Source organism: Cetorhinus maximus, unplaced genomic scaffold (assembly GCF_964194155.1).
Source record: "Cetorhinus maximus unplaced genomic scaffold, sCetMax3.hap1.1 HAP1_SCAFFOLD_3075, whole genome shotgun sequence".
In the NCBI taxonomy this organism is placed as follows: Eukaryota; Metazoa; Chordata; class Chondrichthyes; order Lamniformes; family Cetorhinidae; genus Cetorhinus; species Cetorhinus maximus.
Genome location: NW_027599003.1, coordinates 10,513 through 32,974, shown reverse-complemented (window position 1 = coordinate 32,974; position 22,462 = coordinate 10,513). Strand labels below are relative to the sequence as shown.

Here is a 22,462-nt window from a genome sequence, read left to right as displayed (position 1 = left end):
AGACACATTCTCTCGTCCCTCTCTCTCTCTCTCTCTCTCTCGTCCCGCCACGAGCAACGGTTTGTCCCGCTCTCCTCCTCCAGCAAAAAACCCCTCGTAACTTTAAACGCCTCGACCAAATCTCCTCTTCCGCGAGGAGAGAGAGAGCCCGCTTTTCACCGAGACCCTCATCCTCGCTGCCCCCTTCGGGTAAACACCCGCACGCCGAAGAGTTCGGAGCGCGTCGATTGGTGGACGGGTTAGGAACCCGAGCACCCACCCTCCCCCCTCCACTCCCCTCCCCTCGCGCCCGATCCTCTTACTCTCCCCCCCCCCCCCCACCCCCCAACCTAGTGCCAGGCGATCGGAGACCCCGCACTTCCCTCAGTGGGAACCCGGGAAGAGGGGGGGGGGCGGGAAAGAAGCCTGGACTCCTGCCGTTCCACCGACGCGCGGCCGGTAGCGCTCTCGAGCCGCTGCGGGGACCCACCGTGTCCGTCAGCCTTTCCAGAATCCACTGGTGGTGCCGGCGGCTCACCCCTGCCACAATCACGTTCCGCAGGTTGCGTAGCATTGCCATGAAGGGAAGCTTCTGGTGATCTGGGGGGGGAAGGAGCCATGAGAGGGGGGGTGGGGTGGGGGGGGGAAGAGAAGTTACTCCAACAAAAACACTCAACTGATCTTTACACAAACAGGCGCGCGGGTCGTGCCGGACCTGAACATTGCTGAAAAACGAGAGGCACGTTGACAAAGCTTTGCCTCTTGCCCTCGTCGGGACAAATGCAAGAGTGCCAAATTTCAAAGGATCACAACAATAATACCGCAGGGAAAGAGATGGGTGGGCAAGTCGACTCCGATCGGTGGGGGGCTTGCCGTGGAGAAAAGCAATGGGGGAACTGTTGCGATGGTTTGAGATCTGGCGTCCTTGCGTCTGCCCCTGACGGATACAAGACAAAACGCCTCGGCAACGGCGTCACTCTTTTCAGCCGTCTTCATATCTTCACATTATTAAAAAAATACCGCCCCCACGTTCCCTTCCCGGTGTCACTCTTCTATCACAATCGAATTTCCAGCACAGAAACAGGCCATTCGGCCCAACCAGTCCGTGCCGGTGTTTACGCTTCACACGACACGAGCCTCCTCCCCCGCCAATTTCAACTAACTACGTCAATGTAGCAACAACAACAACTTTATATCTATACGGTGCCTTTAACGTGGTGAAACAGCCCAAGGCCCTTGACAGGACTTTCGCACTGAGTCGCATGGGAAGCTCCCACGACACTCAAGAAGCTCGACACCGTCCAGGACAAAGCAGTCAGGACAAACCAGGATAAGACCCCCGCTCGATCGGCACCCCATCCACAAAACATTCACTCCCTCCACCACCGACGCACAGCGGCAGCAGTGTGTGTACCATCTACAAGATGCACTGCAGCAACTCACCGAGGCTCCTTCGACAGCACCTTCCAAACCCACGACCGTTACCATCTAGAAGGACGAGGGCAGCAGACGCACGGGGAACACCGCCACCTGGAAGTTCCCCCTCCGAGCCACACTCACCGTCCTGACTTGGGAATATATCGGTCGTTCCCTCACTGTCGCCGGGTCAAAATCCTGGGAACTCCCTCCCTAACAGCACGGTGGGCGTACCTTCACCACAGGTGCTGCAGCAGCTCAAGATGGCGGCTCACCCACCACCTTCTCAAGAGGGCAATTAGGGATGGGCAATAAACGCCGGGCCCGGCCAGCGACGTCCACACCCCTCAAGCGAACAAGCAAAAATATTCGGGCAGATGACCAAGAGCTTGGTCAAAGGCGTCGCTCGTAAGCCTGAGAGGGAGAGAGACAGGCAGTCGGGGAGGTTTAGGGAGGGGATTCCAGAGCCCAGGGCCCCCAGGCAGCTGGAGGCTCGGCCGTTGATGCCCGGAAATGGAGGAGCGCAGAGATCTCGGAGGGTCGTGGGGCTGAAGGAGGTTACAGAGGTGGTGAAAGGGGGGTGGAAACGAGGCCACGGAGGGATGAGAAAACAACAAAGAGAATTTTAAAATCAATTAATCTCAAATATCAAAATCGCCTCCCTTTGCGCTCTTCTCCCTCACACGGCCATCTAGTCTCCCCCGTCAACGCATTGATACCCTCCGGCTCCGCGGCTCTTCACGGTAGTGGCTTCGGCGTTCCCCAGCACTCCCTGGGTAAAGAGGTTGCGCCTAAATTCCAGACCGGATTGATCAGTGACCGTCTCACAGCGGATTTGTGAAGGGAAAGTCCACGCTTAGCTCACTTGCCGGAAGAGGGGAGCAGGGAGGGCCGATGAGGGCGGTGCTGTTGATGGGGAGTACGCGGGCTTCGAGAGAAGGCATTCGAAAACAGTGCCACACGGCAGGCTTGTGCGCAAAGCCGCTGCTCCAGGGATAAAAGGGGCGGCGACGACGACATGGGTGCGGAAGCGGCCGAGCGACGGGAAGCAGGGAGCTGCGCCCAATGGATGGCTTTCGGGCTGGGTGAGGTTTTTTTGGTGAGTTCCCCCGGGGTGGGGGTGTCAGCGCTGCTTCTCCCGATGCACATTAACGACCGGGACCTCGGGGCGCAACGCACGATTTCAAAACTTGCGGGCGATGCGGAACTTGGAAACCCTGCGGACGACGAGGAGGGTCGCGTAGAAGAAGTGGGAAAGGGACGTGGAGGAGTTGGTCGAATGGGAGGGTAAGGTGGCAGATGATGCGGGGAGTGTGGTGCATTGTAGTCGGGAGAACATGGGGAGGCCGAGGTAACATAGGGTCGGCCCACCAGACACACGGACGTACCTATCAGCTCCTCCCAGACTTTCGCGGTGTTGCCCTGCAGGGAGACCTGCCTCTCCCAAGTCTCCGGCATCAGGAACTTCATCCTTTTCCCAGCTCTCAGGGAATCCCATGGGCCGGGAAGCCGGCTGCGGGCGAATGACTGGAGATCGGACGGGTAACTGGAGAGACGGAAAAGGAAAAAAATCGGTTCAGCTGCAAGAAGTGAGAACAGGGAATTTGAAACTGGGGATTGAGCAGGTCACTGGGACTGTGTAGAGGGAGCTTTACTCTGTATCTAACCCCATGCTGTACCTGTCCTGAGATTGTTTGATGGGGACGGTGTAGAGGGAGCTTTACTCTGTATCTAACCCCTGCTGTACCTGTCCTGAGATTGTTTGATGGGGACGGTGTAGAGGGAGATTTACTCCGTATCTAACCCCGTGCTGCACCTGCCCTGGGAGTGTTTGATGGGGACAGGGTAGAGGGAGCTTTACTCTGTATCTAACCCTGTGCTGTACCTGTCCTGGGAGTGTTTGATGGGGACAGTGTAGAGGGAGCTTTACTCTGTATCTAACCCCGTGTTGTACCTGCCCTGGGAGTGTTTGATGGGGACAGTGTAGAGGGAGCTTTACTCTGTATCTAGCCCCGTGCTGTACCTGTCCTGGGAGTGTTTGATGGGGACAGTGTAGAGGGAGCTTTACTCTGTATCTAACCCCGTGCTGTACCTGTCCTGGGAGTGTTTGATGGGGACAGTGTAGAGGGAGCTTTACTCTGTATCTAACCCCGTGCTGTACCTGTCCTGGGAGTGTTTGATGGGGACGGTGTAGAGGGAGCTTTACTCTGTATCTAACCCCGTGTTGTACCTGCCCTGGGAGTGTTTGATGGGGACAGTGTAGAGGGAGCTTTACTCTGTATCTAACCCCGTGTTGTACCTGCCCTGGGAGTGTTTGATGGGGACAGTGCAGAGGGAGCTTTACTCTGTATCTAACCCCGTGCTGTACCTGCCCTGGGTCAGTGAATTAACACCAAGCGTCTCTGTTGTTGGGAGTATGACCCCGCCCACCACACAACCCACACTCACCTTCGACCCAACAGGCACATGATGTGATAGGTCGGCTCCTTGAGGTGGAGCCAACGGACCAGCTTCTTCAGAGAGAAATGGTCCACTGGTTTGTTCTCCTTCACAGTGGGAGAGGATTCAGCCACCTGAGAGAGACAGTGAAAAAAGAGAGAGAGAGAGGTAGACGGCGAGAAAGAGGGAGACAGAAGGCGACAGACAGAAAGACAGCAAGAGAGAGGGAGACAGAGAGCGAGAGAGAGAGAGATGGAGAGAGAGAGAGGAAGACGGACAGCGAGAGATGGACAGCAGGAGAGAGAGAGAGATGGAAAGCGAGAGAAAGAGGGAGGGAGAGATAGAGAGAGAGAGAGGGGGTGGGGGAGAGAAAAAGAGGCAGAGAGGGGTAAAACAATTATTCAGTTTGTAACACAGAAGCTACCATTACAGATCAGGTCAGGAATCAAACGCAAACCAACCCCTTCCTGTTCACTCCCCCTGTACACAATCCCAATGGACCCAAACCCCTTCCCATTCACTGACACTGTACACAATCCCAATGGACCCAAACCCCTTCCCATTCACTCCCACTGTACACAATCCCAATGGACCCAAACCCCTTCCCATTCACTCCCACTGTACACAATCCCAATGGACCCAAACCCCTTCCCATTCATTCCCATTGTACACAATCCCAATTGACCCAAATCCCTTCCCATTCGCTCCCATTGTACGCAATCCTAATGGACCTAAATCCCTTCCCATTCGCTCCCATTGTACACAATCCCAATGGACCTAAACCCCTTCCCATTCACTCCCACTGTACACAATCCCAATGGAGCCAAACCCATTCCCATTCACTCCGACTGTATACAATCCCAATGGACCCAAACCCCTTCCCATTCACTCCCACTGTACGCATTCCCAATGGACCCAAACCCCTTCCCATTCATTCCCACTGTGCACAATCCCAATGAACCCAAATCCCCTTCCCATTCAGTCCCACTGTACACAATCCCAAAGGACCCAAACCCCTTCCCATTCACTCCCACTGTACACAATCCCAAAGGACCCAAACCCCCTTCCCGTTCACTCCCACTGTACACAATCGCAATGGACGCAAACCCCTTCCCATTCACTCCCACCGTACACAATCCCAATGGACCCAAAACCCTTCCCATTCACTCCCACTGTACACAATCCCATTGGACCCAAACCCCTTCCCATTCGCTCCCACTGTACACAATCCCAATGGACCCAAACCCCTTCCCATTCACTCCCACTGTACACAATCCCAATGGACCCAAACCCCTTCCCATTCACTCCCACTGTACGCATTCCCAATGGACCCAAAACCCTTCCCGTTAACTCCCACTGTACACAATCCCATTGGACCCAAACCCCTTCCCATTCACTCCCACTGTACACAATCCCAATGGACCCAAACCCCTTCCCATTCACTCCCACTGTACACATTCCCAATGGACCCAAACCCCCTTCCCATTCACTCCCACTGTACGCATTCCCAATGGACCCAAACCCCCTTCCCATTCACTCCCACTGTACGCATTCCCAATGGACCCAAACCCCCTTCCCATTCACTCCCACTGTACACAATCCCAATGGGCCCAAACCCCCTTCCCATTCACTCCCACTGTACACAATCCCAATGGACCCAAACCCCTTCCCATTCACTCCCACTGTACACAATCCCAATGGACCCAAACCCCTTCCCATTCACTCCCACTGTACACAATCCCAATGGACCCAAACCCCTTCCCGTTCACTCCCACTGTGCACAATCCCAATTGATTGGACCCAAGCAGTTGCAGAGCTTCCCAGGGTCCGAATAAAGAGGGAGAGCGAGTGGGGAGGAGGATTGGGAGAAATCCAGAAACAGGAATGGAGAGGTGAGGAGAGAACAATCCATCGCCCAGACTGTTTAACGTTGGGGAACATCATTCCTTGCGATGGAGAGGCATTTAGGCCGCCTGGTAATGAGCGAAGCACTTGGCAGTTTCTGAATCTAAGAAATAAGAGAACAGGCAGTGATATGGGCTCATCTGAGCACGAGGAGGCCGTTCAGCCCCTCTAACCTGTTCAACCATTCTGAGAGATCACGGCTGACCTGTGAGTTAACTCCACATCCCGGCCTTTGCCCGGTATCTCTTAATACCCTTGGAGACCAAAAATCTATCAACCTCGGATTTAAAATTAATTGAGCGAGCATCATTTGCCATTTGTCGGAGGAGATTTTCAAACCCCTCCCGCCCTTTGTGTGTGCAAGTTGTTTCCTAACTTCACCCCTGAAAGGTCCAGCTCTGAGTTTTAGACTCTGCCCCCTGGTCCTCGACTCCCCCAACCTGCCGAAATACTTTCTCTCGACCCCATCGGTTCCCCTTAATATCCCGGAAACTGTGACCAAGCCGCCCCTTCACCTTCTAAATTCCAGGGACTGCAACCCTCATTTTTGTCACCTCTCCTCATAACTTGAACCCTCGGGAGTCCCGGTGTCACTGCCAGTAAATTTACTCTGCACTCCCTCCAAAGTCAGCCTGTCCTTCCTAAGGTGCGGTGCCCAGAGCTCCAGGTGTGGTCTAACCAGGGCTCATAAAGCTAAACAGAAGCAGCAGGAGTAGGCCATTCAGCCCCTCGAGCCTGCTCCACCATTTAATGAGATCATGACTGACCTGATAGTAGCCTGACATCGGCATCCACCTACCCCCGATAACCTATCACCCCCTTGCTTACCAAGAATCTACCCGCTTCTGCCTTAAAAATGTTCAAAAGCTCTGCTTCCACCACCTTTTCATGAAGAGAGTTCCAAAGACTCACCGTCCCTCTGAGAGAAAAAATCTCTCCTCAACTCTGTCTTAAATGAGTGGCCCCTTATTTTTAAATAGTGACCCCCTAGTTCTAGATTCTCCCACAAGAGGAAACATCCCCTCCACATCCGCCCTGTCAAGCCCCCTCAGGATCTTACATGTTTCAATCGAGTCGCGTCTTACTCTTCTAAGCTCCAGCGGATACAAGCCTAGTCTGTCCAACCTTTCTTCATAAGACAACCCGCCCATTCCAGGTATTCGTCTGGTAAACCTTCTCTGAGCTTCCTCCTATGCATTTATATCCTTCCTTAAATAAGGTGACCAATACAGTTCACAGTGCTCCAGATGTGGCCTCACCAGTGCCCAGTAGAACTGAAGCATAACCTCTCTATTGTTGGAATCAATTCCCCTCGCAATAAATGATAATATCCTATTCGCTTTCCTAATTACTCGCTACATACTAACCTTTTGTGATTTATGCACTAAGACGCCCAGATCCCTCTGCATCTCAGAGCTCTGCAATCTCTCACCGTTCAGATAATTTGCTTCTCTTTTATTCTTCCTGCCAAAATGGACAACTTCACATTTTCCCACGTTATACTCCATTTGCCAGACCTTCGCCCACTCGCTGATCCTATCTATACCTGTTTGGAGCCTCCTTATGCCCTCTTCGCAACTTACTTTCCTACCCATCTTTGTCTCATCAGCAAATTTGGCAACCATCCCTTCATCCAAGTCATTTATATAAATTGTAAACAGTTGAGGCCCCAGCACTGATCACTGTGGCACACCACTCGTTACATCTTGCCAACCAGAAAAAGACTACTATCTGCTTCCTGTTAGCCAGCCAATCTTCGATCCATGTCAATATGCTACATAGAAATATAGAAATAGGAATAGGTCATTCGGCCCTTCGAGCCTGCTCTGCCATTCAATACGATCATGGCTGATCCTCTCTCTCAACGCCACACTCCCGCTCTCTCCACATACCCCTTGACGCCTTTAGGGTCCAGAAATCCATCTATTTCCTTCTGAAATATAATTCAGTGACTTGGCCTCCGCCAGCCCTCTGGGGTAGAGAATTCCACAGGTTCACCACCTTCTGAGTGAAGGGGTTTCTCCTCATCTCAGTCCTGAATGGCCCACCCCCCGTATCCTGAGACTGTGACCCCTTGTTCTAGACCACCCCACCCCAGCCAGAGGAAACATCATCCCTGCATCCGGTCTGTCCGTCCCTGTCAGGATTTTATACGTTTCAGTGAGATCCCCCCTCTCATTCTTCTAAACTCCAGTGAATACGGGTCTAGTCGGCCCAATCTCTCCACATACGGCAATCCCGTCATCCCAGGGAATGAGGCTGGTGAACCTTCGCTGCACTCCCTCTATGGCAAGTATATCCTTTCTGAGGTAAGGAGACCAAAACTGCACGCAATACTCCAGGTGTGGTCTCACCAAGGCCCTGTACAGCTGTAGTAAGGCACCCTTGCTCCTATACTCAAGTCCTCTTGCAAGGAAGGCCAACATACCATTTGTCTTCATAACTGCTTGCTGCGCCTGCAATGCTTGCTTTCAGCGATTGGTGTACAAGGACACCAGGGCCCCTTTGTAACACCCAGATGCCTTTGTACTTTTGTTACCCCCTACACCATGGGCTTTTATGTTCCGCAATAGCCTTTGATGTGGCCCTTTGTCAAATGCCTACTGGAAATCCCAGCACATCCACTGGTTCCCCTTTATCCACAGCACATGTTACTTCCTCAAAGAACGCCAATAAACTGGTTAAACATGATTCCCCTTTCACAAAACCATGTTGACACTGCTTGATGACCTTGAGCTTATCCAAGTGCCCTGCTATAGTTTCTTTAATAATAGCTTCTAACATTTTCCCTACGACAGATGTTAAGCTCACTGACCTGTAGTTTCCCACTCTCTGTCTCCCTTTTTTAATCATGGAGTTGCATTTGCTATATTCCAATCTAATGGGACCTTTCCCGAATTGAGGGAGTTTTGGAAAATTAAAACTAATGCATCAACTATCTCACTAGTCATTTTTTTTAAGACCCTAGGATGAAGTCCATCAGGATCCGGGCACTTGTCAGCCCAGAGCTCCAACAATTTACTCAGGACCACTTCTCTGGTGACTGTAATTTTCCTGAGTTCCTCCCTTCCTTCCATTTCCTGATTTATAGCCGCTTCTGGGATGTTACTTGTACCTTCTATAGTGAAGACTGATGCAAAATACCTGATCAGTTCATCTGCTAATCTCCTTGTTTTCCATCATCAATTCTCCAAACTCACTTCCTGTAGAACCAACCCTCGCTTTGTTAACTCGTTTCTGTTTTAAATATTTATATAAACTCTTACTATCTGTTTTTATATTTCTGGCTAGCTTTCTCTCATACTCGAATTTTTCCCTCCTTGTTAATCTTTTAATCATTCTTTGCTGTTCCTTATATTCTGTCCAATCTTCTGGCCTTCCACCTATCTTTGCACAATCATATCCTTTTCCTTGAAGTTTGGTACTCTCTCTGACATTTCCAGTTACCACGGAAGATGTGTCCGTCCCTTGGGCTTTTTCTTACTCGTTGGAATGTATCTATTCTGTGTATTCTGAAATACCCCATTAAATGTTAGCCACTGCATCTCTATTGACCTATCCCTTAACCTAGTTTTCCAATTCACTTTAGCCAACTCAGCTTTCATGCCCTCATAACGGCCCTTATTTAAGTTTAAAAACTTAGTCTCGGACACACCCTTCTCTCCCTCAAACTGAATGTAAAATTCAATCATATTGTGGTCGCTGCTACCTAGGGACGCCTTCACTATGAGATCATTAATTAACCCCATCTCGTTGCACAATACCCGGTCTCGTTTCGCCTGCTCTCTGGCTGCCTCCAGAAGATGCTGGTCTAAGAAACCGTCCTGAAAACATTCTATGAACTCCTCATCTCCGCTACCTTCGCCCATCTGTCCTTTCCAGTCTATATGTAGATTAAAATCTCCCATGATTATCACCGTGTCTTTCTGACAAGCTCCCTTTATTTCTTCCTTTATGCTTAACCCTACCACGTGGTTACGATGAGGGGACCTGTACACGACTCCCACAAGCGACTTCTTGCCTTTACCACTAATCATCTCTACCCAAACCGTTTCCACCTCCTGGTTTCCTGAACGTAGGTCATCCCTCTCTACTGTGCTAAATACCATCATTAACCCCTCCGTAAATGTCTACCTCCCTTGTGTTCTAGGCCGTGAGATATGTAGGCCGGTATTCCATTCGCCTTTTGACTACTCTCCGCGCTGTTCATGACATTTTAATGGTCTGCGTCCCCGGACATCCCACCAACACAGCACAAACACCGCAACTACCCACCCCCCCCCCCCACCACTGAAACGCGTTCACCATTTGGAAAGTGCCCTGGTCAATCCTCTTTAGGCTCGAGGTGGTTGGGCCTCACACTCGCCAACGTCAAAATCCGTTGGCCGACGAGTTTAGTTTCGTCCGTTGGCCTCAGTCCCGTCGATCCCCAGGGGTCAGTTTGTGGCCTCGGCCTCCACTCACCTGCTTCTGCCTCCTGGGGCTGCTCTTGCATCGCTGCTTCCTGGTGTTGTACTTGGCCAGCTGGTACTCGTCGAAAAGCTTGAAGCTGTCGGCCAAGGCCTGGCGGAGGCAGGAAGGGTAGGGGGCCACCTTCCTGCTGCTCTCGGCCAGGCTCTGGAGGGGCGGGGCAGGGTGGAGAGGGGCGGGTGGGGAGGGGTGGAGAGGGGCGGGTGGGGTGGGGTGGAGAGGGGCGGGTGGGGTGGACCAGGGATGGAAAAGAAAGAGATAAAACAATCAGAAGGGTCGCTCGGTGCGAGATGCGCGGAGTCTGGGACATTTCCTCACCAGCCCCGCTCAGGAGGGCGGCATCTTTGTTGATGTCGGACAGCATATCCCCCACCTCCCCCCGTTGCTCTCCAACACCCCCTCCCCCCTCTCTAACCTCCCTCCCTCCCCCTCCAATCCCCCCAGCCCTCCCCTCTCCAACCCCCACTTCAACCTCCCTCCACCCCATCCAACCTCCCTCCCCCCTCTCTCCAACACCCCCTCTCTAACCCCCCCTCCCTCCCCCTCCAAACCCCCCCCATCTCCACCCCTCCAACCCCCCCCCTCTCCAACTCCCCCCTCCCTCCTCTCTCTCCAACCCCCCCAACCCCCCCTCTCCATCACCCCCCCAGCCCATTCTCTACCCTCCTCATCTCCTCACCCCACCCAACTCACAATTCCCTGGGGGCCAGTTATATGGCGCTGCCCCCTCATGGTGCCCATGTTCCCCACAGACCAAACGCCTGGCGTCAGCTCCCCCCCGACCCCTTTCACGGATACTCATCCCGTCGCCCCACACACGGGGAGAATTCCTTCAATGTACGGGGTACACTTTACCGCACGGTGTACCTGCTGTAATCCAACTACTTATCCCACTGACACCCTCCCCCAAAACACCCCCCCCCAACCCCCCCTCCCGCCTCCCTGCACACCTGGGGACCAGGTACATTTTCCTGATGAGGACCTTGTATATCCCCACCACCCCCCCACCACCACCACTCCCTCACTCCCCCTACTCCGGTCTACCTGGTATATCTCCCGTAGTCCTCCCAATGTACCTGATAAGCCTTCTCTCCCCCCGCCGCATGCCCCCCGCCCCTGGAGTGTACCTGGTAAATTTCCCCCTTCCCCCGGTGTACCTGGTGAATCTCTCCCCCCGGTGTACCCGGTAAATCTCTCCCCCCTCACCCCCCCCTGGTGTGCCCGGTAAATCTCTCTCCCCCCGGTGTACCCGGTAAATCTCTCCCCCCTCATCTCCCCCGGTGTACCAGGTAAATCTCTCCCCCCGGTGTACCCGGTAAATCTCTCCCCGTGACGTCTCCAGTAAATCTCTCTCCCCCCGGTGTACCCGGTAAATCTCGCTCCCCCCGGTGTACCCGGTAAATCTCGCTCCCCCCGGTGTACCCGGTAAATCTCTCTTCCCCCGGTGTACCCGGTAAATCTCTCTCCCCCCGGTGTACCCGGTAAATCTCTCTCCCCCCCGGTGTGCCCGGTAAATCTCTCTCCCCCCGGTGTGCCCGGTAAATCTCTCTCCCCCCGGTGTACCCGGTAAATCTCTCTCCCCCGCGGTGTACCCGGTAAATCTCTCTCCCCCCGGTGTACCCGCTAAATCTCTCGCCCCCCGGTGTACCCGGTAAATCTCTCCCCCCTCATCTCCCCCGGTGTACCAGGTAAATCTCTCCCCCGGTGTACCCAGTAAATCTCTCCCCGTGACGTCTCCAGTAAATCTCTCTCCCCCCGGTGTACCCGGTAAATCTCTCTCCCACCGGTGTACCCGGTAAATCTCTCTCCCCCCCGGTGTACCCGGTAAATCTCTCTCTCCCCCGGTGTACCCGGTAAATCTCTCTCCTCCCGGTGTACCCGGTAAATCTCTCTCCACCCCAATGTACCCGGTAAATCTCTCTCCCCCCGGTGTACCCGGTAAATCTCTCCCCACCCCGGTGTACCCGGTAAATCTCTCTCCCCCCGGTGTACCCGGTAAATCTCTCTCCCCCCCGGTGTACCCGGTAAATCTCTCTCCCCCCGGTGTACCCGGTAAATCTCTCGCCCCCCGGTGTACCCGGTAAATCTCTCCCCCCTCATCTCCCCCGGTGTACCAGGTAAATCTCTCCCCCGGTGTACCCAGTAAATCTCTCCCCGTGACGTCTCCAGTAAATCTCTCTCCCCCCGGTGTACCCGGTAAATCTCTCTCCTCCCGGTGTACCCGGTAAATCTCTCTCCACCCCAATGTACCCGGTAAATCTCTCTCCCCCCGGTGTACCCGGTAAATCTCTCCCCACCCCGGTGGACCCGGTAAATCTCTCTCCCCCCGATGTACCCGGTAAATCTCTACCCCCCCGGTGTACCCGGCAAATCTCTCCCCCTGGTGTACCCGGTAAATCTCTCCCCCCGGGTGTACCCGGTAAATCTCTCCCCCCGGGTGTACCCGGTAAATCTCTCTCCCCTCGGTGTACCCGGTAAATCTCTCCCCCCCCCCCCCCCCGGTGTACCCGGTAAATCTCTCTCCCCCCGGTGTACCCGGTAAATCTCTCTCCCCCCGGTGTACCCGGTAAATCTCTCTCCCCCCGGTGTACCCGGTAAATCTCTCTCCCCCCGGTGTACCCGGTAAATCTCTCTCCCCCCGGTGTACCCGGTAAATCTCTCCCCACCCCAATGTACCTGGTAAATCTCTCTCCCCCCCGGTGTACCCGGTAAATCTCTCCCCACCCCGGTGTACCCAGTAAATCCCTCTCCCCCCGATGCACCCGGTAAGTCTCTCCCCCCGGTGTACCCGGTAAATTTCTCCCCCCGGTGTACCCGGTAAATCGCTCCCCCCGGTGTACCCGGTAAATCGCTCCCCCCGGTGTACCCAGTAAATCTCTCCCCCCGGTGTACCCAGTAAATCTCTCCCCCCGGTGTACCCGGTAAATCTCTCCCCCCTCACCCCCCCCCCACCGGTGTGCCCGGTAAATCTCTCTCCCCTCGGTGTACCCAGTAAATCTCTCCCCCCGGTGTACCCGGTAAATCTCTCCCCCCTCACCGCACCCCCCCCCCGCCCCCCCGGTGTACCCGGTAAATCTCTCTCCCCTCGGTGTACCCGGTAAACCGCCCCCCCTCGGTGTACCCGGTAAATCTCTCTCCCCCCGACTCTCTTCCCCACCCCTCCCACCCCGGCATACCTGGTATATCTTCGCCACCTCAATCCAGTCGGAGGGCAGCCGCACAGCCGGGCAGAAGTAGCGGCGCAGGTGGGGACGGCAGGGCTGGAGCCAGGCGCTCAGGGCCAACAGGAAGTTGGCGGGGCTGCGGAGGTTCAGCTCCTGCCGGGCGTACAGGGCGACCTGAGGGTGGGGGTTGGGGAGAAAGGCGTCAGTCAGCATCGGTAGAGTGTGGGTCCCACCCGCCCCGTAAACCACAACCGACACGGGTGGAGCACGGGGGGGGGGGAGAATTACCCCTCAAAGCCCCCACGCCCCAGGCTCCCCTCCCCCTCCCCCTCGCCCTCTCGCTCCGCCGTGGTCGTTGCGATCGAGGCTCCTCCGATTGTCCAGGCCCCCTCGCTGATCTCCGGGTCAGCGGGGTTTCCTCCCCACTGCCGCAGGCCATACCCCCTCCCCCTCACCCCCCCCCCCCCCCCCCCCCCCACCTCTCATACTCCTGTCTCTGGGGAGGTCCCTCTAACCCTCCTCTCTCACACTCCTGTATCTGGGGAGGTCTCTCTAACCCCCTCTCTCACACTCCTGTATCTGGGGATGTCTCTCTAACCCCCCCTCTCTCACTCCTGTATCTGGGGAGGTCTCTCTAACCCCCTCTCTCACATTCCTGTATCTGGGGAGGTCTCTCTATTCCCCTCTCTCATACTCTTGTATCTGGGGAAGTCCCTCTAACCCCCTCTCTCACATTCCTGTATCTGGGGAGGTCCTCTAACCCCCTCTCTCACACTCCTGTATCTGGGGAGGCCCCTCTAACACCCTGTATCGGGAGAGGTCACTCTGACCCTTCTCCCTCACCCTCGCACTGGGATTGGCTCTGGCGACCTTCCTGCTCAGGATGGGGTTCACCCCAAGTGTCGCTCCCACCACCTTATTATCGTGCTCCCGGGATCAGACGAACACACATGAGACCGCTGAAACCTGGCGTTCTGTCCCACACCCAGGGTGGGGACAATGACCTCAGGCAGACACTTCCCGGAAAGCGAGCCCGAACATACGAAGGTCTAGGACATTCCCAACGCTTGTCCATTTGGTTCTACTTCTCCCTGCTACCTTCAAGACAAACTCCGGCTCCTGCTCTGCGATCTCCCGACACAGGCCCAGCAGCTCAAGGCGGCTCTCATCCTCTGCGTCTGTAAACTTGGCCCCCTGGACCAGGGAGCAGCAAATCCCATTCAAAAGGGCCTCCTGAAACAAGGGGAGATGAAACAGGCGTCAACCTTTGAGGTTCAGACATTGGCGGGGCGTGAGTGCGGGCGAGTGAGCGGTTATTTAAGGAAGGATGTAAACGTGTTTCAGAGGTGGTTTGCCAGACAAGTGCCTGGAATGTGTTGGCTGCCTTATGGGGAAAGGTTGGACAGGCTAGAATGGGCCTAGTCCTCTGGACTTTAGTGAGAATGGGCCTAGTGCTCAGGGTTTAGCGAGAATGGACCTAGTCTTCTGGAGTTTAGTGAGAATTGGTCTAGTCCTGTGGAGTTTAGTGAGAATGGGCCTAGTCCTTTGGAGTTTAGTGAGAATGGGCCCAGTGCTCTAGAGTTCAGCGAGAATGGACCTAGTCTTGTGGAGTTTAGTGAGAATGGGCCTCGTCCTTTGGAGTTTAGTGAGAATGGGCCTCGTCCTTTGGAGTTTAGTGAGAATGGGCCTAGTCTTGTGGAGTTTAGTGAGAATGGGCCTAGTCCTGTGGAGTTTAGTGAAAATGGGCTTAGTTCTCTGGAATTTAGTGAGAATGAGCCTAGCGCTCTGGAATTTAGTGAGAATGGGCCTAGTTCTCTGGAGTCTAGTGAGAATGGGCCTAGTTCTCTGGAGTCTAGTGAGAATGGGCCCAGTTCTCTGGAGTTTAGTGAGAATGGGCCTAGTCCTCTGGAGTTTAGAAGGAGGAGAGTTGATGTCATTGAAACATATAAAATTCAGAAGTGCCTTGACAGCGTGGAGGCCGGCAGGCTGTTTCCCTCTGGCTGTCATGTCCACAACAGACTCAGGATAAGGGGGCCGACCATTTTGGACTGAGATGAGGAGAAATATCTTCACCCAGAGGATTTGTGAGTGTTTGGGATTCCCTACCCCGAAGGATGCTCCGTCGTTGAGTCTGCTCAGGCTGAACCCGACAGAATTTTGGGGGCTGTGGGAATTACTGGGTTTGTGGAGTGGGTGACAAGGTGGAACTGAGCTCGAAGATCAGCCATGATCGTGTTGAAGGGCGGAGCAGGCTCGAGGCGGGGGCGACGAGCTGAACATGGCCCACGACTGCTTCTGATTACAAAAGTAGGGAGGTTCTGCTTCAGTTGTGCAGGGCACTGGTGAGACCACATCTGGAGCACTGTGTACAGTATTGGTCTCCTTATTTAAGGAAGGATGTCAATGCGCTGGAAGCCGTTCAGAGAAGGTTTACCAGACAAAGCTCTGAAGGAGGGTCAAACGGACTCGAAAAGTTAACTCTGCTTCTCTCTCCACAGATGCGGCGAGAGCCGCCGAGTTTTTCCAAAGTTTTCTGCTTTTGTTTGACCAGACGAATACCTGGAATGCGCGGCCTGTCTTATGTGGGAAGGTTGGACAGGCCGGGCTTGTATCCGCTGGAGTTTCAGAAGAGTGAGAGGTGACTCGATTGAAACGTATAAGATCCTGAGGGGGGTCTTGACAGGGTGGATGTGGAGAGAATGTTTCCTCTTGTGGGAGAATCTAGAACAAGGTAGGCGGGGGGGGGGGAGTCACTGTTTGAAAATAAGGGGGTCGCCCATTTAGGACGGAGACGAGGAGAAGTTTTTTCTCTCAGAGGGCGGCGAGTCTTTGGAAACTCTCTTCCTGGAAAGGCGTTGGGAGCAGAGTCTTGGAATATTTTTGAGGCGGAGCGGGATAGATTCTTGATTAGCGAGGGGGGGGGCTGTGGAAGATTATCGGGGGGGGTGGGGGGGGGGAGGCGGGAACGTGCGGTGGAGGTGACATTCAGCTCAGCCGCGACCTTATCGGAGGGAGGGGCAGGCTCGAAGGGGCCAAGCGGACTCCTCCTGCTCCTCATTCGTATCGTCGAGGGAGAATCTCGACAGCCCCGTGGCTCCTGTACACGGGAGAGTCGGGCAGCCGACAGCAGACGCCTCAGAGCGCCGCGGAGGGCCCTGCCAGGATCCCCCAGCTCCGGGGGCCAGAGAGGCGGTGGATCCTCCAGCTCAGGGTCCCTCTCCCAGGCCGACACGCCCGGTGTCGAGGGGCCAATCGGCAAGACCGGGAGGGAACACGTAGGCCCGAGCGTCTTGGCGCCAGGCTCCCAAGTCGATGGCCATGCGCTCGGAGCTCGAGTTGCGGGCAAGGGCGCTCCCAGCAGGACGAGGGAGACGCTGTCGGGGCCTTCCCTCCGAGCATCCCTCGAAGAGGTCAGACATCCCCACCACCCCCCCACCCCCGCGGACTCGCGATCGACGAAAACGGAGGGGGCTGAAAATGGAGGAAGGCACCAAACGCATCGGGGAGGCTTCACCGGGGTAGGGACAGGGGCCAAGCAGAGGGAGCGCATGGACCTCGGAGCAACCGCAGTGCCTCTTGTAGATGGTACACACACTGCTGCCACTGTGCATCGGTGGCGGAGGGAGTGAATGTTGGTGGATGGGGTGCCGATCGAGCGGGGGCTGCTTTGTCCCGGACGGTGTCGAGCTTCTCGAGTGTTGTGGGAGCCGCACTCATCCAGGCAAGTGGGGAGTATCCCATCACACTCCTGACTTGTGCCTTGTAGATGGTGGACAGGCTTTGTGGGGAGTCAGGAGGTGAGTGACTCTCCGCAGGATTCCCAGCCTCTGACCTGCTCTTGTAGCCGCAGTGTTTATATGGCTGGTCCGGTTCAGTTTCTGGTCAATGGTTAAACCCACAGGATGTTGAGAGCATGGGAACGAGGAATATGCGGAGTAGGAAAGAGGCGGCATTGAGGGTTGCGGTGGAGCTTCTGAGGATGAGGGTGAGGGAGGGGAAATAAGTCACGACAATTCTCCGCATGACTGATACCCGCAATGCCGCACTGAGGGAGGGAGGGAGGGAGGGTTGATCCGGGTGTGAACTGACACTGGGACAGGTCTCCCGTCTACCTGGGTTATCTTCACTCTCACCTTCTTCCCTCGCAGCCTGGCGTCCCGGCTCTGCGAAGGGTCCGGAACATCATGCAGCTCCTCATCCACCAGGGCCCCTCGGGCCTGCTCGAGGTCCTCATATTCCTCAGCTGACAAACTGTAGCTGGGCAGGAGCTCGGACGCCTCGGCCGGGTCCTCCGCTGGCTGACGGAGCGAAACAAGCAGAGAATTAAAAATCGCGACAGCTAAAATATCCAAGGCAAAAACAATCGAATGGATTCCAGTCTGTAACTCAATCCCGTGTGTCTGTTATTCTATATATAAACCATCCGAACCCCTGGTTTAGATTCCAGTCTGTAACTTACTCCCTGGTATCTGTTATTCTATATATAAACCACCCGAACCCCTCGATTAGATTCCAGCCTGTAACTCAATCCCGGGTACCTGTTATTCTATATATAAACCACCCGAATCCCTCGATTAGATTCCAGTCTGTAACTCACTCCCAGATATCTGTTATTCTATATATAAACCAGCCGAACCCCTCGATTAGATTCCAGCCTGTAACTCAATCCCGGGTATCTGTTATTCTGTATATAAACCACCCGAACCCCTCGATTAGATTCCAGCCTGTAACTCAATCCCGGGTACCTGTTATTCTGTATATAAACCACCCGAACCCCTCGATTAGATTCCTGTCTGTAACTCACTCCCAGGCGTTTGTTATTCTCGGTAACTGACTCTCCACCTCACCAATTTTATGCTTCTCGCTGGTTTCCTTACCCACTGTTCACTCTTGATCGAGTTCTCGGTTTGAGCCTCCTGTTGCCACGGACATTCTGGCCCCGGCGACGGCTGCTCGGGCTTGATCTTCAGGGATGGTGAGGTCAAAGGGTGGAGAGTCAATGGAGGGGAGGTCAAAGGACGGAGGGTCAATAGAGGGGAGGTCAAAGGGTGGAGGGTCAATGGAGGGGGGGTCAAAGTGAGGAGGGTCAATGGCGGGGAGGTCAAAGGGCGGAGGGTCAACGAAGTGGAAGTCGAAGTGCAGAGGTTGTGGGGCAGCTTGGGGCTCAAGGGCTGGCTGAAGCTGAGAGGAAGGGTGGAGGAGACAGCCCAGGAGTTGGCATCCAGGACAGGCCTCCTCAGGAGCCGGTTCTCAAGGCCGCCGGACAGCTCCCGGCTCTCGGGCCTGGTCAGCGGGTCAAGCCCAGCGCAGGCGCTCAGGGGCCGCAGGCCGGCGCTCGGTGTCAGCAGGTGCCCGGCCAAGAGCCGCGGGCCGGGAAGGTCGGGTCCGGAGAGTCCGCCACCGTCTGTCGCCATCGCTCGGTGTGTCTCCGAGAGCCCTGAGGGGGAGAAAGAGGTGATTAGCGAGGGGGGCCTTTGTCAGGGGGTGGGGGGGGGGTCAAAGCCCGGCTTCCGTCCCAGCGACTTGGCGCCATTCTGCAGAGGGCAATCGGGGGATGGACCCTTTAAATTTAAAAGGGACAGGCACGCCTCCCGAGGCGACGACGCCAGCACGTTCCCGGCCGGTCTAACCCCTCCGAGATCCTCCCTGCTGCCTGTGTCCAGGCTCACAGAGGGTCCAGTTCGCCCGGCAACGCCCCGGGCGCTCGATGGACCCACGTGGGGCTCCAGCTCTGCCAACGCCCCCATTTTCAAATTCTCACTGTCGTCAAATCCCTCCGTAGCCTCAATCCCGACCCCCACCCCCCCCAACACCCCCACCCCCCCCAACCCCCCCACACCCACCCCCACCCCAACCCCCCCTACACTGATCCCCTCCTAACCCCACCCCCGCCCGCACCCACCCCCACCCCTCTGACACCCACCCCCCAACCGCCCCCCACCCCCACCCCGACCCCCCATCTCCGACACCCACCTCCCCAACCCCACACCGACCCCCCCCCACCCCCACCCTCCCCCACCCCCACGCCCACCCCACCACCCCCCACCGGGCGGTGAGGGGCCGAGGCACCTCGCCCTCTCTCTCTCTCTCCCCCAGTGGGACCCTCGCCCTGTTCCAGGGACCAGGCTGATTCTCCCCCCAGCCCCCACGTGCTGGGCTGCGGAGATACCTCTCTCCCTGCTCCGAGGGCCAGGGGGCTCTGATCCCTCCTCAATGAGGTGCTCAAATACCCCTCTCCCTCCCTCCCTCAGTGAGGTGCTCAGATACCCCTCTCCCTCCCTCACTGAGGTGCTCAGATACCCCTCTCCCTCCCTCACTGAGTGAGGTGCTCAGATACCCCTCTCCCTCCCTCCCTCCGTGAGGTGTTCAAATACCCCTCTCCCTCACTCAGTGAGGTGCTCCGATACCCCTCTCCCTCCCTCAGTGAGGTGCTCAGATACCCCTCTCCCTCCCTCAGTGAGGTGCTCAGATACCCCTCTCCCTCCCTCAGTGAGGTGCTCAGATACCCCTCTCCCTCCCTCAGTGAGGTGCTCAGATACCCCTCTCCCTCCCTCAGTGAGGTGCTCAGATACCCCTCTCCCTCCCTGAGGTGCTCAGATACCCCTCCCGCTCACTCAATGAGGTGCTCAGATACCCCTCTCCCTCCCTCAGTGAGGTGCTCAGATACCCCTCTCCCTCTCTCTGTGAGGTGCTCAGATACCCCTCTCCCTCTCTCACTGAGGTGCTCAGATACCCCTCTCCCTCCCTGAGGTGCTCAGATACCCCTCTCCCTCACTCAATGAGGTGCTCAGATACCCCTCTCCCTCCCTCAGTGAGGTGCTCAGATACCCCTCTCCCTCACTCAGTGAGGTGCTCAGGTACCCCTCTCCCTCCCTCACTCAGTGAGGTGCTCAGATACCCCTCTCCCTCCCTCACTCAATGAGGTGCTCAGATACCCCTCTCCCTCCTTCAGTGAGGTGCTCAGATACCCCTCTCCCTCTCAGTGAGGTGCTCAGATACCCCTCTCCCTCCCTCAGTGAGGTGCTCAGATACCCCTCTACCTCCCTCACTCAGTGAGGTGCTCAGAAACCCCTCTCCCTCCCTCAGTGAGGTGCTCAGATACCCCTCTCCCTCCCTCACTCAATGAGGTGCTCAGATACCCCTCTCCCTCCTTCAGTGAGGTGCTCAGATACCCCTCTCCCTCTCAGTGAGGTGCTCAGATACCCCTCTCCCTCCCTCAGTGAGGTGCTCAGATACCCCTCTACCTCCCTCACTCAGTGAGGTGCTCAGATACCCCTCTCCCTCTCTCACTGAGGTGCTCAGATACCCCTCTCCCTCCCTGAGGTGCTCAGATACCCCTCTCCCTCACTCAATGAGGTGCTCAGATACCCCTCTCCCTCCCTCAGTGAGGTGCTCAGATACCCCTCTCCCTCCCTCAGTGAGGTGCTCAGATACCCCTCTCCCTCACTCAGTGAGGTGCTCAGGTACCCCTCTCCCTCCCTCACTCAGTGAGGTGCTCAGATACCCCTCTCCCTCCCTCAGTGAGGTGCTCAGATACCCCTCTCCCTCCCTCACTCAGTGAGATGCTCAGATACCCCTCTCCCTCCCTCAGTGAGGTGCTCAGATATCCCTCTCCCTCCCTCACTCAGTGAGGTGCTCAGAAACCCCTCTCCCTCTCTCACTGAGGTGCTCAGATACCCCTCTCCCTCCCTGAGGTGCTCAGATACCCCTCTCCCTCACTCAATGAGGTGCTCAGATACCCCTCTCCCTCCCTCAGTGAGGTGCTCAGATACCCCTCTCCCTCCCTCAGTGAGGTGCTCAGATACCCCTCTCCCTCACTCAGTGAGGTGCTCAGGTACCCCTCTCCCTCCCTCACTCAGTGAGGTGCTCAGATACCCCTCTCCCTCCCTCAGTGAGGTGCTCAGATACCCCTCTCCCTCCCTCACTCAGTGAGATGCTCAGATACCCCTCTCCCTCCCTCAGTGAGGTGCTCAGATATCCCTCTCCCTCCCTCACTCAGTGAGGTGCTCAGAAACCCCTCTCCCTCCCTCAGTGAGGTGCTCAGATACCCCTCTCCCTCCCCCTCACTCAGTGAAGTGCTCAGATACCCCTTTCCCTTCCTCCCCCTGTAAGGTGCTCAGATACCCCTCTCCCTCCCTCAGTGAGGTGCTCAAATACCCCTCTCCCTCCCTCTGTAAGGTGCTCAGATACCCCTCTCCCTCCCTCACTCAATGAGGTGCTCAGATACCCCTCTCCCTCCCTCAGTGAGGTGCTCAGATACCCCTCCCCCTCCCTCAGTGACCTGCTCAGATACCCCTCCCCCTCCCTCAGTGAGGTGCTCAGATACCCCTCTCCTTCCCTCACTCAGTAAGGTGCTCAGATACCCCTCTCCCTCCCTCACTGTGAGGTGCTCAAATACCCCTCTCCCTCCCTCAGTGAGGTGCTCAGATACCCCTCTCCCTCCCTCAGTGAGCTGCTCAAATACCCCTCTCCCTCCCTCACTCAGTGAGGTGCTCAGATACCCCTCTCCCTCCCTCACTCAGTGAGGTGCTCAGATACCCCTCTCCCTCCCTCAGTGAGGTGCTCAGATACCCCTCCCCTTCCCTCAGTGAGCTGCTCAAATACCCCTCTCCCTCCCTCACTCAGTGAGGTGCTCAGATACCCCTCTCCCTCCCTCACTCAGTGAGGTGCTCAGATACCCTCTCCCTCCCTCACTCAGTGAGGTGCTCAGATACCCCTCTCCCTCCCTCACTCAGTGAGGTGCTCAGATACCCCTCTCCCTCCCTCACTCAGTGAGGTGCTCAGATACCCCTCTCCCTCCCTCACTCAGTGAAGTGCTCAGATACCCCTCTCCCTCCCTCCTTCTGTGACGTGGTCAAATACCCCTCCCCCTCCCTCAGTGACGTGATCTGATACCCCTCCCTCAGTGACGTGCTCAGATCCCCATCCCCCTCCCCCTCCCCGTCCCCGTCCCCGTCCCCGCTCTGACCCTCCAGCTTCCTCACCCGCCGCAGCTTCCGGGTCCGATGACGTCTGCAGACTCCCGGATTGTTGGTCGGTCCCGGCGCATGTCACAAGGTAGCAACCCGGATTGATTGACAGGCCGGGAG

The 22,462-nt window shown here is 56.1% G+C and overlaps 1 protein-coding gene across 1 annotated transcript; it reads right to left on the bottom strand.

The window, feature by feature from the left end:
• Positions 1 to 469: 469 nt before the first annotated feature.
• On the bottom strand, positions 470 to 18,787 carry LOC144677797 (telomerase protein component 1-like; the record flags this gene model as incomplete). The annotated part of the gene is made up of 8 exons (XM_078537816.1): positions 18,251 to 18,787; positions 17,507 to 17,671; positions 14,472 to 14,606; positions 13,386 to 13,547; positions 10,204 to 10,356; positions 3,844 to 3,968; positions 2,784 to 2,941; positions 470 to 579 (listed from the first exon to the last, which is right to left on the bottom strand). Coding segments are annotated over exons 1-8 (1,545 nt in total), but the record flags the coding sequence as incomplete, so codon positions are not given.
• Positions 18,788 to 22,462: the final 3,675 nt, after the last annotated feature.